This window comes from Thalassophryne amazonica, chromosome 10, assembly GCF_902500255.1.
Source record: "Thalassophryne amazonica chromosome 10, fThaAma1.1, whole genome shotgun sequence".
In the NCBI taxonomy this organism is placed as follows: domain Eukaryota; kingdom Metazoa; phylum Chordata; class Actinopteri; order Batrachoidiformes; family Batrachoididae; genus Thalassophryne; species Thalassophryne amazonica.
Genome location: NC_047112.1, coordinates 114,663,261 through 114,681,439, shown reverse-complemented (window position 1 = coordinate 114,681,439; position 18,179 = coordinate 114,663,261). Strand labels below are relative to the sequence as shown.

At 42.6% G+C, this 18,179-nt stretch overlaps 1 protein-coding gene across 2 annotated transcripts in view; it reads right to left on the bottom strand.

Annotated features, from left to right (window-relative positions):
- med8 (mediator complex subunit 8) overlaps positions 1-18,179 on the bottom strand; it is a 49,519-nt gene that overhangs the window by 16,664 nt on the left and 14,676 nt on the right. Inside the window, exons 3-4 of one of the 2 annotated variants that reach the window (XM_034180732.1) lie at positions 10,758-10,902; positions 1,612-1,752 (exon numbers count right to left, since the gene is read on the bottom strand). In XM_034180732.1, coding sequence (XP_034036623.1) covers positions 1,612-1,752; positions 10,758-10,902 — 286 coding nt within the window. The remainder of the gene's footprint in view (positions 1-1,611; positions 1,753-10,757; positions 10,903-18,179) is intronic. The other variant, XM_034180733.1, reaches the window with a different exon arrangement.

The following is an 18,179-nucleotide window of genomic DNA, read 5'->3' as shown; positions in this document are numbered from 1 at the left end:
ATTCCTTCTGCAGTTCCCAAATAACAGTTTTGTATTAAGTTTAATGACAATTTGTTTGTGATATTCATGGACAGGATATCGAGGCGTAGATGGAGGGGGTTTCTGGTTTGGTGGGCTCAGAGTCTCATCAATGCTTTTTGCAAATGATGTGGTCCTGTTGGCTTCATTGGCCAGTGACCTCCAACACTTGGCTTCATTGGCCAGTGACCTCCAACACTCACTGGATTGGTTCGCAGCCAAGTGTGAAGCGGCTGGGATGAGGATCAGCACCTATAAATCTGAGGCTATGGTTCTCAGCAGGAAAACAATATACTGCCTACTCTGGGTAGGAAATACGGCCTCGCCCCAAGTGAAGGAGTTCAAGTACCTCTGGGTCTTGTTCACGAGCAATGGGACGATGGAGCGTGAGACTGACCGGAGAATCGGTGGGGAGCTCAGAGTAGAGTCGCTGCTCCTTTGCATTGAAAGGAGCCAGCTGAGGTGGTTCGGGCATCTGGTAAGGATGCCTCCTGGGCGCCTCCATCTGGGAGGAGACCCCGGGGAAGACCCAGGACTAGGTGGAGAGACTATATCTCCATACTGGCCTGGGAACGCCTTGGGATCCCCCAGTCAGAGGTCGTCAATGTGGCACGGGAAAGGGAAGTCTGGGGTTCCCTGCTGGAGCTGTTATCCCCGCAACCCGAAAAGCAGTTAAAGATGAGTGACAATTTGTTTCAGTGAAAACACATTTTCAGTTTGTTCATTTCTTCATTGATTTCCTCCAGCATTTCCTCCAGAACTATCTGCCAAGCTACAAAACTGCTCCATCCCAGTAAAGGCAGAACACTACTAGAGGAATGATTTTGAATAAGCCGAGGTTTTTTTTTTCTTATCAAAATGGGTGCTGCACTCACTGCACTTTATTGTCTGGAATAGCCTCAAGATTTCCCAGTAATTTTGGATTACAGCTTTTTTGTTTTTCACCACTTTCATCCCTGATATGTTTAGAAATACAACTGAACTTTCTTCTGTTGATTCTTGGCACTCTAGGGAAGTTTTTTTGTAACTCACTGCTGGCTATCTGGCTCCATTTCCGGGCAAGTGGAAGAGGCGGGTGATCTCCTGTGAGCTTTGGGATGGCAACACCCGCTTCTCATTGAGGAGAAATATATGCTTTCACGCCAGACACTCCAAAAGTCTCTAATAACACCAGGAAAAGCTGCTAGATTTCTTGCCAATCACTTTATTGGGAAAAACGTCACCAGAGGGGTCTGAATAGTTGATCAATGTAGCGACAAAGTCGCTCTTCTTCTATGGTATTTCTTCTTTAGCATTTAATGGCAGCCGGCATCATTACTGGTGCATTGCTGCCACCTTCTGCATCAGTCCATTATAGCAGCACTTAATCCTCTCAATGAGTCCAGATTTTTTTTTATTCTTTCATGCGACTGACTGGAACTCAGCCTGTGATGGACCAGTTGATCACAATCGACCAGTTGGACACGCCAGTTCTAACTCAATACTGGACCGATTATCATGGTTCCAAGTCCCAAGAAAAAGTTGAACCAAAATGCCAGAGTTCCTGATTAACACTCTGGCTCAAACAGCTTGGCAGAAGAATCCACAACTGACCTGTGCAGCTTCAGGACCAATCCGTGCAGCCTCAGCACTGAGCTGTTTCTCCTGCTCCTCCACCTCTGGATCAGGTTTGGTACGCAGGTAGTCTGGCACAATCTCATGGCTGAACACAGGTACCCGTTGCTCAGTTAGTTTCTGTGTAATTACAAACACAGAGGGAGTGAACAGCAATACCATAAGAAATTCTTTTTCTTCCCCATTTATTATAATTTTTCATAAAATGTGATGTTAATCAGTGAAATGACCTGGTGGAGTGGGTGGTTGCAAAGAAAACCTGCACCCTCTTGGCCCTTTCTGGAATCAGTTTGAGTCCTCTGCTCTTGAGGTTGGTAAGGTTTGACCTTACTTGTGTGAAGTGCCTTGAGGCAGCTTTGTTATGATTTGGCATTATATAAATATAAGAAATGTAAATGTAATGAGTCATTACAATTATTTTGATGCTTCCATGAGAGGCATATTAAATGTTATTATTAATAATATTTAAATTTGTTACATTATTTTGATGCCCCGTAGTGAGGCATAGCAATATTAAAAATGTTAATAATAATGTTTAATAACAAACTTAATAAATTTATTACATTATTTTGGTGTTTTGTGTGATGCCATTTGATATTAAATATTAATAAATCTTAAAATTGTTACATTATTGGGTGCCCCGTGTGGCGCAATATTATGAAAATATAAATTTGTTACAGTGCTACCAGTGAGGTAAAGGCAACTGCATCTGCCTGCGAGTGAGTAAGGGACACAGTGGAGAATCCAGGAACTCCAAAAATAGTAATCAGCAGACAAGGCTCCAGCCTGACTCCAAGAACGTGAGATATAGTAACATCAAAATAAGAAATACAAAAAAGCTGAAGTTTGGGGCAAAGAAAAAAATGTGACTTAAATCACAGTGAGAGGAGTTTCTATCACACAGATCATAAACAGTGATACATTTGGGATAATTTCGACTTTGATAAATGCAGCTCGTGTACTTTAAATTGAATAAATGAAGGTCTTGCCCAAGATGATGACGTATAAATTCTGCCAATTGCTCCCACAAGCCTTCCGTGAACTCCAGACCCTTATTCCCGATTACAGATAGTTTTATTGACTGGATGATTGTCCATAAGTTCAAAGAGGTCCTCCCAAGGATGTTTAGGGGGCTGCATGCGGAGCTCCAGACAAACAGTAGATGCACAATGTCAAATTTGAAAGAAACAAAGTAAACAAGATGGAGGCAGGGTGGCAGGCCATAGTAGGAAGACATATACATATACAGTGCATCAGGAATTCACAGTGCTTCACTTTTTCCACATTTTATGTTACAGCCTTATTCCAAAATGGATGAAATTCACTTTTTTCCATTAAAAAATCCAAACACACAATACCCCATGACAATTTGAAAAAGTTTTTTTTTCTTGATATTTTTGTAAATTTATTAAAAATAAAAAAGAAATCACATTTGTACGAGGTCTGTTAGAAAAGTATCCGACCTTTATATTTTTTTCAAAAACCTGACGGATTTGAATCACGTGTGTTTGCATGAGCAAACCTTGAACCTTCGTGCGCATGCATGAATTTTTTCACACCTGTCGGTTGCGTCATTTGCTTGTAAGCAGCCCTTGGGTGAGGATGGGTGGAGTCTCTCATCGTTTTTTTTGCAAGGAAATGGCGGAACGGCTGGAGCAGCGCGACTGCATCAAATTTTGCCAGAAACTGGGCGACAGCCAAGTGGAAACCATTCGGATTATTCAGACGGCTTTCAGTGATGATCCTATGGGCATCACACAGATTAAGGAGCGGTACAACTGGTTTAAAGACGGCCGCACAACGGTGGAGAGCGAGCCACGCTCCGGGCAGCCATCAACATGCTGAAATGACTAGATCATTTCCAAAGTGAATGCTGTGGTGATGTGGGACCGTGACTATCCAAGAAATTGCGGAAGAGGTGGACATCAGCACTTTTTCAGTACATTCCACTGTGACAGAAGATTTTGCCATGAAAAGAGTTGCAGCAAAATTCATCGGCACAAAGCTGATGGCGCAGCAAAAGCGCCTTCGTGTTGAAGCCTCACAGGACATTCAGGTGCATCCTGTTTTCTACTGATCATCCTTGACGATGATCAATGGAAAAAGCATTAACTGGATTCCACCTGGTGCAAATTCAGCTGATCTGACATGATTTGGAAAGGCACGCACCTGTCTACATACGAGGGCTGTCAATAAAGTAACGGTCCTTTTTATTTTTTTCAAAAACTATATGGATTTCATTCATATGTTTTTACGTCAGACATGCTTGAACCCTCGTGCGCATGCGTGAGTTTTTCCACGCCTGTCGGTGACGTCATTCGCCTGTGAGCACTCCTTGTGGGAGAAGTCGTCCAGCCCCTCGTCGGAATTCCTTTGTCTGAGAAGTTGCTGAGAGACTGGCGCGTTGTTTGATCAAAATTTTTTCTAAACCTGTGAGACACATCGAAGTGGACATGGTTCGAAAAATTAAGCTGGTTTTCAGTGAAAATTTTAACAGCTGATGAGAGATTTTGAGGTGATTGTCGCTTTAAGGACTTTTCACGGTGCGAGACGTCGCTCAGCGCTCTCAGGCGGCGTCATCAGCCTGTTTCAAGCTTAAAACCTCCACATTTCAGGTTCTATTGATCCAGGACGTCGTGAGAGAACAGAGAAGTTTCAGAAGAAGTCGGTTTCAGCATTTTATCCGGATATTCCACTGTTAAAGGAGATTTTTTTTAAATGAAAGACGTGCGGACGGGTCCGCGCGTCGGGACGCAGCCGACGCGGTGCGGCGGCACAGGACAAACACCTCCGTGTTGATAACCATTTGTAAAATCCAGGCGGCTTTTGATGGCTTTCAGTGGAGTGAGTATATGAGAAATTGTTTAACAGGCAGGACATGTTCCAACTTGTCCTTAAGGCTTTCAACAGAGGTGTTTTTCCTGTGGCGGAGCGTCGCGGCGGCTGCGTCCCGACGCGCGGACCCGTCCGCACGTCTTTCATTAAAAAAATCTCCTTTAACAGTGGAATATCCAGATAAAATGCTGAAACCGACTTCTTCTGAAACTTCTCTGTTCTCTCACGACGTCCTGGATCAATAGAGCCTGAAATGTGGAGGTTTTCAGCTTGAACAGGCTGATGACGCCGCCTGAGAGCGCTGAGCGACGTCTCGCACCGTGAAAAGTCCTTAAAGCGACAGAATCACCTCAAAATCTCTCATCAGCCGTTAAAATTTTCACTGAAAACCAGCTTAATTTTTCAAACCGTGTCCACTTCGATGTGTCTCACAGGTTTAGAAAAAATTTTGATCAAACAACGCGCCAGTCTCTCAGCAACTTCTCAGACAAAGGAATTCCGACGAGGGGCTGGACGACTCCTCCCACAAGGAGTGCTCACAGGCGAATGACGTCACCGACAGGCGTGGAAAAACTCACGCATGTGCACGAGGGTTCAAGCATGTCTGACGTAAAAACATATGAATGAAATCCATATAGTTTTTGAAAAAAATAAAAAGGACCGTAACTTTATTGACAGCCCTCATATAAGGTTTCACAGTGAACAGTGCATGTCAGAGCACAAACCAAACATGAAGTCAAAGTGTCTGTATACCTCCAAGACAGGACTGGTTCAAGGAACAAATCTGGGGAAGAGTACAGAAACATTTCTAAGCACAGTGGCCTCCATCAGCAAACTGAAGAAGTTTGGACCCACCGGGAGTCTTCCTAGAGCTGACCACCTGTCTAAACTGAGCGATCAGGGGAGAAGGGCCTTAGTCAGGGAGGTGACCAAGAACCCGATGGTCATTCCAGCATTCCACAGAGGAACGCTGGAGCCAATCCTTAGTAAAAAGCACATGGCAGCCCGTCTGGACTTTGCAAAAAGACACCTGAAGGACTCTCAGAACATGAGAAACAAAATTCCCTGGTCTGATGAGACAAAGATTGAACTCTTTGGTGTGAATGCCAGGCACCATGTTTGGAGGAAACCAGGCACCATCCCTACAGTGAAGCATGGTGGTGGCAGCATCATGCTGTGGGGATTTTTTCAGCAGCAGGAACTGGGAGACTAGTCAGGAATGAGACAAATGAATGCAGCAATGTACAGAGACATATTGGATGGAAACCTGCTCCAGAGCGCTCTTGACCTCAGACTGGGGCAACTGGGGCAACGGTTCTTCTTTCAACAGTGCAACGACCCTAAACACACAGCCAAGATATCAAAGGAGTGGCTTCAGGACAACTCTGTGAATGTCCTTGAGTGGCCCACCCAGAGCCCAGACTTGAATCCAACTGAACATCTCTGGAAAAATCTGGAAATGGATGTGCACAGATGCTCCCCACCCAACCTGATGGAGCTTGAGAGGTGCAAAGAGGAAAGAACAAAACTGCCCAAAGACAGGTGTGTCAAGCTTGTGGCATATTCAAGAAGACTTGAGGCTGTAATTGCTGCCAAAGGTGCATCAACAAAGTACTGAGCAAAGGGTGTGAATACTTATGCTGCGCTTACACATAATGGTAACAAGCCACAAATGCCACTAAGTATACATTCTCGGCCGCTGATCACGAATGTGAGGATTTGAGGCAGAGGCGTCAGGTGTCCTCAGGAACTGCTGCAACCGGTTACCACGTGATACGATTAATGGCACGTGTTGCTGGCAAATTATCAGGAACCATTACGCACGGTCAATAATAACGTTCCGCACCGTTACGTTGCCACGCTGTGAATGAGGCGAATTATCTCCACACACACGCACACGCCCACCAATATTCATCTTACCATCAGCTGCTGAACAATTCAGATGGCTCCAGTTTGCGCCTCAAAATCTAGATTGATCCACAGCAGAAGAACTTTGTGATTGCATGCTTAGTTGGGCTCTGTGCCATGGAGTGGCACAGAGAGGAGGAGGAGATGGAGAGAGCCAGATGTGTGGCTCCACACGGCTCTCGTCTCGCTCATTTTTCCAAACATCAGGCACAGCAGCAGCAGCAGATGGAACACCTGCAGGAGCGAGCTGAGGAGCACTGGAACGAGACTTTTTGGAATCACTGTCCTCCTTTAACATACTGCAGCAATGAAACTGAATGTGGTGCAGCAGGGTTTAAGAAGAACGCAGTCATGCTCTATTAAGGATCACCACTAATCAAGATGGATCAATACGCTCAGTTGCAACCTCCATGACATGAGGTGAAATGAAGGTGGTGCGTGACATTTGTAGAAGATTTTTTTGACCGCCAAAAACATGCTCCATGAAAAATCACAAATATCGCACCAACATGCACTTTATTCATGTTGCCATTATGACATGTCAGTAGAATTTTGAGGGGAAACATCAATTTACTCCATTTTGTGAACTGGCAGAACCGCGCTGCTTGTCCAGGGCAAGAAGGATAATCAAGGGCACTTCATATCCCTTTAACAAACCGTTTTCCCTCCTGCCCTCAGGTATACGGTACTGTAGCCTGAGGTAGAAAACACGCAGATTGAGGGGGAACTTTTATCCAACCGCCATAAAACGGTTACAGTTGTGCTCAAATGTTGACATACCCTGGCAGTAGGGCTGCTCGATTATGGAAAAAAATCTGTATCACGATTATTTAGGTAAATATTGAAATCACGATTATTCAAGCGATTATTTTTTTTAGTTACACAACGCATTTATTCAGCATTTCTCTCACGCTAAAAAAAAAAAAAATTGTTATAGACAATGTGCGCAAAACCTCCAAACTGAAAATGTACTGTACCGTACCTGTATAAAACATAAAATGAATAAAATATTAAAAATATCATATTATATATTATTTTCTGTTTTCCTCTCCCTTCCCTGTTGTCACTGACCAGTTGGTCAGTGTCTTTGGGCATCTCCCTGACTTGTGCTACTAGGACATAGTGCGGCTGCATTGTTTTTGTTTCAATTTATGTTCATTAGTTTGTGTTTTTGTCATCATTCCCTTGACCACGTCTCCTTATCTCCTTTTGGAGAAATTTATCCGTTCATTTATTGTTAAAATATTAAATGAAACAGCTTTTTTAAAATAATAAAATAATTGCTGTTGAAAGAACCTTTTATTTAGTTATGCTGAATTCTCGGGACCAGATGGTCTCTTCTACAGCTTTGAACTCTGGTGCTGTTTCTTTCAACTGGACGTGGTGTTCAGCTCATCAATGGAAGTTTGGTTGTCTGCATAGCAAATGTTCCTGATTAGCACAAATAAAAATATTTCTTTAACTATAAAGAAACACTAAAGTTTATATATAAAAAAGGGAAAAAAACGGGGAAAAAACAATGGAAAAAAACGCCTGAAAAAATAAGTTATTTAAAGTTAAGCTTTTGTGGTGTCTGAAAAAAGCTGTAGCTTTATTTGATAAAAACAAAAAAGTCTGAACCATTTACAAATTAAAGCGTTCACTCAGATCAACTGTGCTAAAAGGCTAAGCTAATGTTAGCCGATCATTAAACTTTCACAGTTCAGTAAACGTCACGTTTTATTTTTACATTATTCTCACCTCGATAAAGCTGCAGAACTAAACTCCGTTGGTCAAACTGGGACTTCGCATATATCCAAAAAGTGGGAGATTTCGGACTGAGTGGGTTTGCTCCATCCCTCCAGCTGCCTGCCTCGGTCTACCCAGGAATGATGCCTGAAGGTCGGCTTCTCCGTGCGGATTGGCTCGCTGTCGCGGTTCGATCGATATCCCACCAAGTCGGCAGTCCTCCCTCGGTCGGCGTCACTCCGAAAAGTAGCTGAAAAAAAGTTTCTCCCAGCAGGGTGATGGGAGAATCGTTCTACTGCTGTTTTTTAAAGCTATTTTGTGGTTCAGGCGACACACATTCAAGAAGGCGATCGCTAAACTTTTTTCAGGTTGTGGAAACAGCCAGAGTGTGACGTAGCCCCCCTTGCCGCTTCCGAAGCGACGCGTCTGACGTCATGCATCTTGGGACACGTTGACGGACTGGCCTGACGAAAGGCCCTTAAATCGTTTCACTCGATTATACGTGTTTGGAGATCGTTTGATACAAATATCAATATCGCAATCGAAATTCGGTTAATTGCACAGCCCTACCTGGCAGAGTTTGTTTTTCTTTTCTTTTTTGGCCATTTTTAAGAGAATATGAAAGATAACACAAAAGCCTTTCCTTTCACTCATGGTTAGTGGTTGTGTGAAGCCATTTATTGTCAAACAACTGTGTTGAGGCTTTTTAACTCATAACAACAGGTTGGTAACGGTTGGTAATGAACCAAATTACCCTGAACAAAAGTTTAAAGACCCTGGTAATTTTGGCCTGATAACATGCACACAAGTTGACACAAACAGGTTTGAATGGCTACTAAAGGTAACCATCCTCATCTGTGACCTGTTTGCTTATAATCAATGTGTGTAAAAAGTCAGTGAGTTTCTGGGCTCCTGACATCTTTGCATCTTTCAACTTTTGAGCACAACTGTAAATACAAATTGATATAAAGAACTGGTATACATAGAATGTTGGACATCGAATACACTATAGCATCTGGGAGCAACTTTATCCTTGTAGCATGGACATATGGGCAATATCTTGTCCTTTATTTATTTCTTGTATGCTGTTTATATACAGATACAAAGAGTTATCGATTAGGTTTAGTTCTTTTTTAAACCCAATTCATCACTATCATACACCTTGGACTTTTATTCTGTGCTTTCATTCTGTGTTTTCATTTATTTGTGCAGTGCATCAATATTTTTTTATGTGACAGCATCTCTGATGTTTTATAATGAACAACAATAAAAATGAGTAGAAGTCTTTGGAATAAGGCTGTAACATAAGATGTGGAAAAAGCAAAGCGCTGTGAATACTTTCTGGATGCACGCTGACTAAGAAGGAAAGAGGTGATTATTAGGTAAAGGACCAAGAGCAGAAGTGGAAACACATTTGAAGCGAAGTAAAAAATGATACCATATTTTAAGAGAGGCGACTACAACAGAATCATTTGTGTATGAGACAGGAACACAGGGAGAGATGAAAATAATAAGGCAGGCAGAGAGGTAGACAAACACGACTGAGCTTCTAACCTTCTAACTGACACCAAGTTGCATGAGGAACTTTTAGCCATTAAATGTATTTTTGAATGTTAGCTGCCCAGGAATAAAACATCAAATTACATAAAGACAGACCTCCACAGAGCAGACATTTTTACACAATGATTTGTGCACTCTTGGACTTTTACTGCGCCACATAAATGAGGAAATCATTTGATGGATAGATTTAAAAGAAAGTTTTGGGTAAGAGAAAAGGAATACACTGAAAAAGGTATAACGACCTAGGTGAAATATTCATACTGAAAAGCTGACCTTATGCTGGCCAATAAAGGGGTCATATCTGAAGCCTGCGGAGCCTGAGGTGAACCAGTTACATTCACTCCCAAATACTTAAAACCAGAATGAGTCAGATGGAAAGGAAGATCGGCTTGTCTGACTTGTGTTTATAAGGAAACAGTCACTTTGATTTGTGACATATAAAAGTAAATAGTCTGCATACAGAACAACCCTTTGGTCTATACAAGGGACGGGTTACGAGGGCTGAGACACCGCAGGTTTTCCTTGAAACAAATCTTCTCAGTAGGTGGGTTTGCTGATGAATTTCATCCCTGAACATAAACACCTGATCATTAATGAAATCACCTGCTGAGGTGATTGGTCGCAAGGAACACATGCAGTGTCTCGGCCCTTCATGGCACATGACTGCCCACCCCTGCTCTATACTCCCACGAGTCACATCCTGGAACAAGGAAGAGGTTCTGAGACTACCTGATAGTGGCAAAAAATAAAGGGGAGAGGGGACAACCTTGGTGTGTACTACGTGACAGAGTAAAATAGTCTGATTTTACATTATTGGTACAGACAGAAGCTGGGGGGCAGGGGTATACAAGAGACGAACACAAGAAATAAATCTATTGCCTAAACCAAATTTCTTCAAGACTGCAAAAGGTACTTCTATTCCACTCAATTAAATGCTTTTTTAGCATTCTATGAAATTACCACCTCAGGGAGCTGACTATGGTGTTTGGAGTACAGTAAAAAAAAAAAAAAAAAAAAAAAAAAAAGGTATGTATATTAAGCAGAGGAATCATTTTAAAAGGCTAAGGTGATGGGAAATGATTTGAGATACCCACGGCTAAATCCTCATCTCGGTCAGGACACAGAAGCAACGGTATGATGACCTGGTTGCGAAAAGACGGCGTTTTCTCATTCCTGAGCAGTTTGTTGATAGTGTTCAGCTGACCAGAAAGAAGTGCAAAGTTATCCAAAACTGACGGCCTGGAGAACAGAAAGAGATCACATCTGAGCTTGACATTCTGAAATATTCACACAAGCCTCGGATCATTGACTGAGATTTTTAGTCAGAATTAAATAAATAATTGAAATAATGTGGCAATGTCCATTTCATAAAAGCTCTCTCAGTGACACACACACACACACACACACACACACACACACACACACACACACACACACACACACACACACACACACACACACACACACACACACACACACACACACACACACACACACACACACACACACACACACACACACACACACACACACACACACACACACACACTAAAACTGTCATATAATGGATTCAGGTGGAACAGTGACTTTTGTCCATTATAATCAAAATCAGTTTATTTATTTATATGGATCCCCATTAACTGCAGCAGAACTGCAGCTATTCTTCCTGGGGTCCACACAGATTTACAAACACAATGAACATAAAACACAAAATGCATTCAAAAGTATAAAAGTAAATCAAATAAAAAGTAAAAGAATTCCAATCAAATTAATCATCATACATGGTCAAGTCTATACACATATGAAAAAAATAGTCTATATATGTGTAAAGGTACACCAATAGATACGACCTCACCATGTATAGATAAGATTATTAAACCCAGATTACTTGTTATGTTAATAAATGCAGTTTTAGAAGTTTAAAAAACCAAAACAAAAAAAAAACATTCATTTGAAGTGACTTTGATATGATCTGGTAATAAATTCCATTCATCTATACCCATAAACATGACAGTGTTCTTAATGGCATTAATTCTAGCTACAGGTAGTGTAAAGTTTCCACAGCACGTCTGTGGAAACTTATGTTATCTATCTATGATTTTCTGAACTAAAAGAAAAATTCCTAAACAAAATACAAGGTGACTTAGTGACAATAATCTTTCTAGTAAAAATGATCAGCGAATATAAAAGTCTGTCTTTGACTAACAGCCAGTTTAAATTTTTATGCATTGTAACAATATTTGTCCTATAGTTGCACTTAAGTACTATACAAGCAGCCCTGTTTTGAATAATCTGTAATTTATTTATCATTTCTCCAGTGGCATTTGACCAACCTGCTGGGCAATAGTCCAGGTATACTAATATTAATGCTTTAATAGCATTATTCGTTGTAGTACAACTTAAAAACCTTGCATGTCTTCTCATAATCGATATACATTTTTTACAAAAATATTATTTATATGTTTTTTCCATGATAATTTTGAGTCTACCATTACACCCGGCAGCTTGGTCTCATGTACTTGGTCTCATGTACTTGATTTATTATCATGTTATAAATTGTAATGTTTAATATGGGTTTTTCATAATAACACAACTGGAGCCAATAATCATACAGTTAGTCTTTACTGTATTTAACACTAGCATGTTAAATGTTACCCAGTCAACTACATTGTGCAATTCCATAGTTAAAACAGTTTCTAATTCATTGCATGAGCATGCTGATGTGTAAACGGTTGAATCATCAGCATACATCACTACACTAACTATCTAAAATATATGGTAAATCATTTGGGAAAATTGTAAATAATAATGGACCAAAGCAACTCCCTTGTGGCACTCCACATACTATACTCCTGCTGCTAGAGAAGCTGCCATTAAAAAGCACTGTCTTTGTTCAGTTAGATCGATAGTTATAAAAACAAGTAAGAGCTGATAGCTCAAAACTGTAACAAGCAAGTTTTTCCATTAACAAATCATGGTCAATGATATCAAAAGCAGCAGAGAAACATGAAGGCTCTCAACTGTAAAATAAAGCCTATAAATGAATTTCTGGAGCTATGCAAGCAGAAGGAGCTCTTTTTATTGGAAGACTGAGTTTTTTTCCCCACTGTGTGCTCTCTGAGCTGCAGCGCTGTTCTGCATGAAGGGGCAAGGGGGCAGTTCAGCACAAACAGCCTGGCTGCATTTTAGAAAACTACCTGAGAGCAGAGAACATTATAATAGCATAACGCCGTTGTTCCATTGTCTGGGGAGAACCCTGAATACCTATAAATATTGGGGAAAAATGGCAGCTTTAAAAGTCTGAGAACTGATGGCAGGGCACAGAAAAAAAAAATGCACTGATCTTAATGAAAGCAGAAGTCTGAAACAATTGTGAAATTGACTATAAGTCAATAGCTGCATTCGAAGATGCTAGCGAAGTTGCGGTAGGCCGCTTGTGCGCATGCCCCACCAACATAGCAATGCGCCTGGTCGGGCACAACAAACCGCAACGCCATCTGGAATCTGTTTAGGGAGTTGAAGTACTTCCATGGCCGAGAAACGGACAATTAAAAGCAACAGAGTATTTAAAAAATAGGAATGTTGCAATCACGGGTTACACCCATTCTGGCATCCCTTCATTGGCTTGCTGTCTCCGTGAGATCAGATTTTAAGGTTCTGCCTATAAAACTGTTCACAGACTGGCACCTCCCTACCTGGTTGACCCCTATGTACCTGCTCGGCCCTTGCATTCGCAGGGTGCGGGACTTCTTTAGTTCCTAGGGTGAATAAAAAGTCTACAGATTACAGAGCTTCCTCTTATCGTGCCCCTGCTCTGTGGAATGATATCCCTGAGCAAATAAGGCCGTCGGATTCTGTTGAGATTTTTAAGTCTAGACTCAAGACCCATTTGTTTTCCCAGTCTTATCATTAGTATATTATGTTTTTTATATTCTTTTTTTATTATTCTTTATGTTTTTACTCTTTTACTGTGCCTTTTGATCTTAATTCATGTTGTTTTGTTTCTCAAATTGGGTTGTGTGAAGCACCTTGAGGCGACTGTCGTGAATTGGCGCTACACAAATAAATAAATTTGAATTTGTACAGAAAGCAGGAGCTGTTAGGATTTGGCAGAGAGAGCAGATGAGATTGGCCTGCCGGCGAGAAAAGATGACAATCATGAACAAGAAAAGACAGACACAGAACTGTTTCCACAATGGTCACTCGTACGCAAGTTGGCTCTTTTTGTCTGCCTTACGACACATCTTCACCCACTGAGATCTTAATTTAGCTCGACAGGTTTTGTGAGGAAATGGGTGAAATGTAATGCCTTGAAGCCATCCATGCTTCAGGAGGCCTGTATTCTTGTTGATCATTTTTTGTTTCCTTGTGACCGATTTGCAAATGCCCAACAGTTATACCCAGCATGTTAAAAGAGTTTTTATTGTTATGTGCACAGTAAAAACAGGCAGTTATACCAAACAATGAAATTCATAGTCTGTTCATTCTCCCTAGAAAATTTGCATGTAGAAAGTTCATCAGATGATTAAAAAAGAAAACATAAAATACACATTATTAGACTGAGCCATGTATTATATACACTATTTAAAGGATGTACAGTTTAGAAGATGTGCAGTTTATGCAGTATTGGCAATTTTGTACAATATTGTATAGTTTTAAGCAGCATTCCTGCTGTGCAGGAGTCGTAAGGTGCATGGATACATAAATAGTGAAGAGACATATTACACTAAGAATGATGCTGCATCAGATGCTTTGAGCATCTGATGCAGATGGAAAAGCGCTATATAAATGCAGTCCATGTACCATTTACTCGTATATACACTCAACAAAAATATAAACGCAACACTTTTGGTTTTGCTCCCATTTTGTATGAGATGAACTCAAAGATCTAAAACTTTTTCCACATATACAGTATCACCATTTCCCTCAAATATTGTTCACAAACCAGTCTAAATCTGTGATAGTGAGCAATTCTCCTTTGCTGAGATAATCCATCCCACCTCACAGGTGTGCCATATCAAGATGCTGATTAGACACCATGATTAGTGCACAGGTGTGCCTTAGACTGTTCACAATAAAAGGCCACTCTGAAAGGTGCAGTTTTGTTTTATTGGTGGGGGGATACCAGTCAGTATCTGGTGTGACCACCATTTGCCTCATGCAGTGCAACACATCTCCTTCGCATAGAGTTGATCAGGTTGTCAATTGTGGCCTGTGGAATGTTGGTCCACTCCTCTTCAATGGCTGTGCGAAGTTGCTGGATACTGGCAGGAACTGGTACACACTGTCATATACGCCGGTCCAGAGCATCCCAAACATGCTCAATGGGTGACATGTCCGGTGAGTATGCCGGCCATGCAAGAACTGGGACATTTTCAGCTTCCAAGAATTGTGTACAGATGCTTGCAACATGGGGCCGTGCATTATCCTGCTGCAACATGAGGTGATGTTCTTGGATGTATGGCACAACAATGGGCCTCAGGATCGTGTCACGGTATCTCTGTGCATTCAAAATGCCATCAATAAAATGCACCTGTGTTCTTCGTCCATAACAGACGCCTGCCCATACCATAATCCCACTACCACCATGGGCCACTCGATCCACAACATTGACATCAGAAAACCGCTCACCCACACGACGCCACACACGCTGTCTGCCATCTGCCCTGGACAGTGTGAACCGGGATTCATCCGTGAAGAGAACACCTCTCCAACGTGCCAAACGCCAGCGAATGTGAGCAATTGCCCACTCAAGTTGGTTACGACGACGAACTGGAGTCAGGTCGAGACCCCGATGAGGACGACGAGCATGCAGATGAGCTTCCCTGAGACGGTTTCTGACAGTTTGTGCAGACATTCTTTGGTTATGCAAACCGATTGTTTCAGCAGCTGTCCGAGTGGCTGGTCTCAGACGATCTTGGAGGTGAACATGCTGGATGTGGAGGTCCTGGGCTGGTGTGGTTACACGTGGTCTGCGGTTGTGAGGCTGGTTGGATGTACTGCCAAATTCTCTGAAACGCCTTTGGAGACGGCTTATAGTAGAGAAATGAACATTCAATACACGAGCAACAGCTCTGGTTGACATTCCTGCTGTCAGCATGCCAATTGCACGCTCCCTCAAATCTTGCGACATCTGTGGCATTGTGCTGTGTGATAAAACTGCACCTTTCAGAGTGGCCTTTTATTGTGGGCAGTCTAAGGCACACCTGTGCACTAATCATGGTGTCTAATCAGCATCTTGATATGGCACACCTGAGGTGGGATGGATTATCTCAGCAAAGGAGAAGTGCTCACTATCACAGATTTAGACTGGTTTGTGAACAATATTTGAGGGAAATGGTGATATTGTGTATGTGGAAAAAGTTTTAGATCTTTGAGTTCATCTCATACAAAATGGGAGCAAAACCAAAAGTGTTGCTTTCATATTTTTGTTGAGTGTATAAATGCAGTCCATTTAATAATGATAAGAATGGCAGTGAAATAACAGTCAGTCAGGTGGTGGAGGGGTCAGTGTGTAATGCTACATTTACACATAACGACGACAAGTCACGAATGCCACGGAGTGCACATTCTTGGCCGCTGATCACGAATGTGATTATTCGGAGCAGAGGCGTCAGGTGTCCTCAGGAACTGCTGCAACCTGTTACCACACGTTACGATTAACGGCACGTGTTGCTGGAGAATTATCAGGAACCATTACGCACGGTCAAGAATAGTGTTCCGCGCTGTTGCGCTATTGCGCGTAACAGCGCATCGTTAAGGTCTGTCACGTTGTGAATTGTCTCCACACACACACCCATATTCATCCATCCGAATTCAGATCGCTCCAGTTTTTCAGAAGAACTTTGACTGCATGCGTAGTTGGGGTCTGTGCCATGGAGGAGGGAGGAGAGGAGGGGGAGGACAGAGCCAGATGTGTGGCTTCATGCGGCTCTCGTCTCGTGCATTTTCCCAAACATCAGGCACATGCAGCAGGTGGAACACCTGCAGGAGTGTGTGGAAGAGCACTGAAATTAGACTTTTAGCCGACTTGGTGTCAGCAATCAAACTGATTGCGGTGCAGCAGGGTTTAATTGTGCACGCACTTCTTCCTCCGCTGCACTGGAAAAGGTGCAGAGATGTCTGGCTGCACGTGAGTCTCCTCTCGCTCCTCTAGTTGCTCAGATTCGTTCTCCCGCTCATCAATTACAACAGCAGGTGGAACACCTGCAGGAGCGTCCTGAGGAGCTTCAGCAGGAACTGTGGAACGACGCTTGGAGCCAAGTTTAATTGTGCGCACGTGACAGAAAACTGATTCGTCGTGGCGTGCAGTGAAATGTGACTGCCACGTTACAAGTCGTGTCAAAACTTGAGTTTCCGTGTCACTTCGTAATAACGCGGGACAGTTTGGGCTCCAAGAACCATCACAGGAACCACTACGAACGTTGTCACGTTGTATTAAGGATCAATACTCATCAAGACGGATCAATATGCTAGGACTACAGAGGTTTGTGCAAGAGACAGATTGAACATGCCAGCAAACACATCAGCTAGCTCTGATGAGCAAACCCTAAGTGTGCAGCCGGAAATGTTATCTGGGATGTTTCCATGGATTTGTTCTGCTCAGAACCCTGCACACATCTGCTGACGTCACTATGAGTGATGACTCCTGTATGCTCTTCTTGCCCAATATCCTTCCCTGCTGATTAGTATCTTGGGCCTCAAAGCGACTGTCAAACTCGTTCAGTTCTTCTGACAGTGTGGCTTGGCTGGATGTGACTGCGCTGCTCCTCTGCCAGAAGTCTGTGATGTGCTGGAGTCCTTCCCACATGCGTTGAGGGTCAGAAGTGCAATGTCTACAATCTAATTCTTTCGAAAAAAAGTATCAAATTTAAGCATAGTCTGTCATTTCTGAAACTGAATTGTCCCACAGCAGTGACCTGGACTTCCAAGCTCTGGATAGCCAAAAACTGCCCAGGTCTCAACTTTTACATCCAGGTATTGCAAAAGCTGTTGGGGTCTGCATTGTTGCTGGGATTTTGGGTTGTCCCAGGATCTCTTGTTCACCTGTCCTGTCTTATCTCCCCTGGGTCAGTGGTGTGGTGTGCGAGTCTGTGTGAATGGGTGCCTTTCTGAGTCCTTGTGTCTTGTCATGATGGTACCTGTGTCACCTGCCTAGTGCATGCGTGGACCAGTGTATGGGTGTGGAGATGTGAGTTAGCGTGTATGCGCCTGCTGAGGTTTGGTAGGAGGCACTATATGGATGTGAGGTGTTTGTCCTCGGCTGCACGCAGTCAGTCTCAGTTACACCTGGTGGCGGTGCATGTCATCTGTCAATGTCAGTGGGCCCCACCCCCTGTGATCGGGTGTGGTTTCCCTTGTTGTCCGTTCTTGATGAATTATGTTCCTTATGTATTTATTGCTTTCTATTCTTACCTGTTAGTTCCTGATCCGCAGTTTGGCTCTGTGCTTCAGGATAGCGTGCAGCGTTTTGACAGGTGTTCGCGGTGAGGGCCCCGCTTCTCTCACATGCTCCA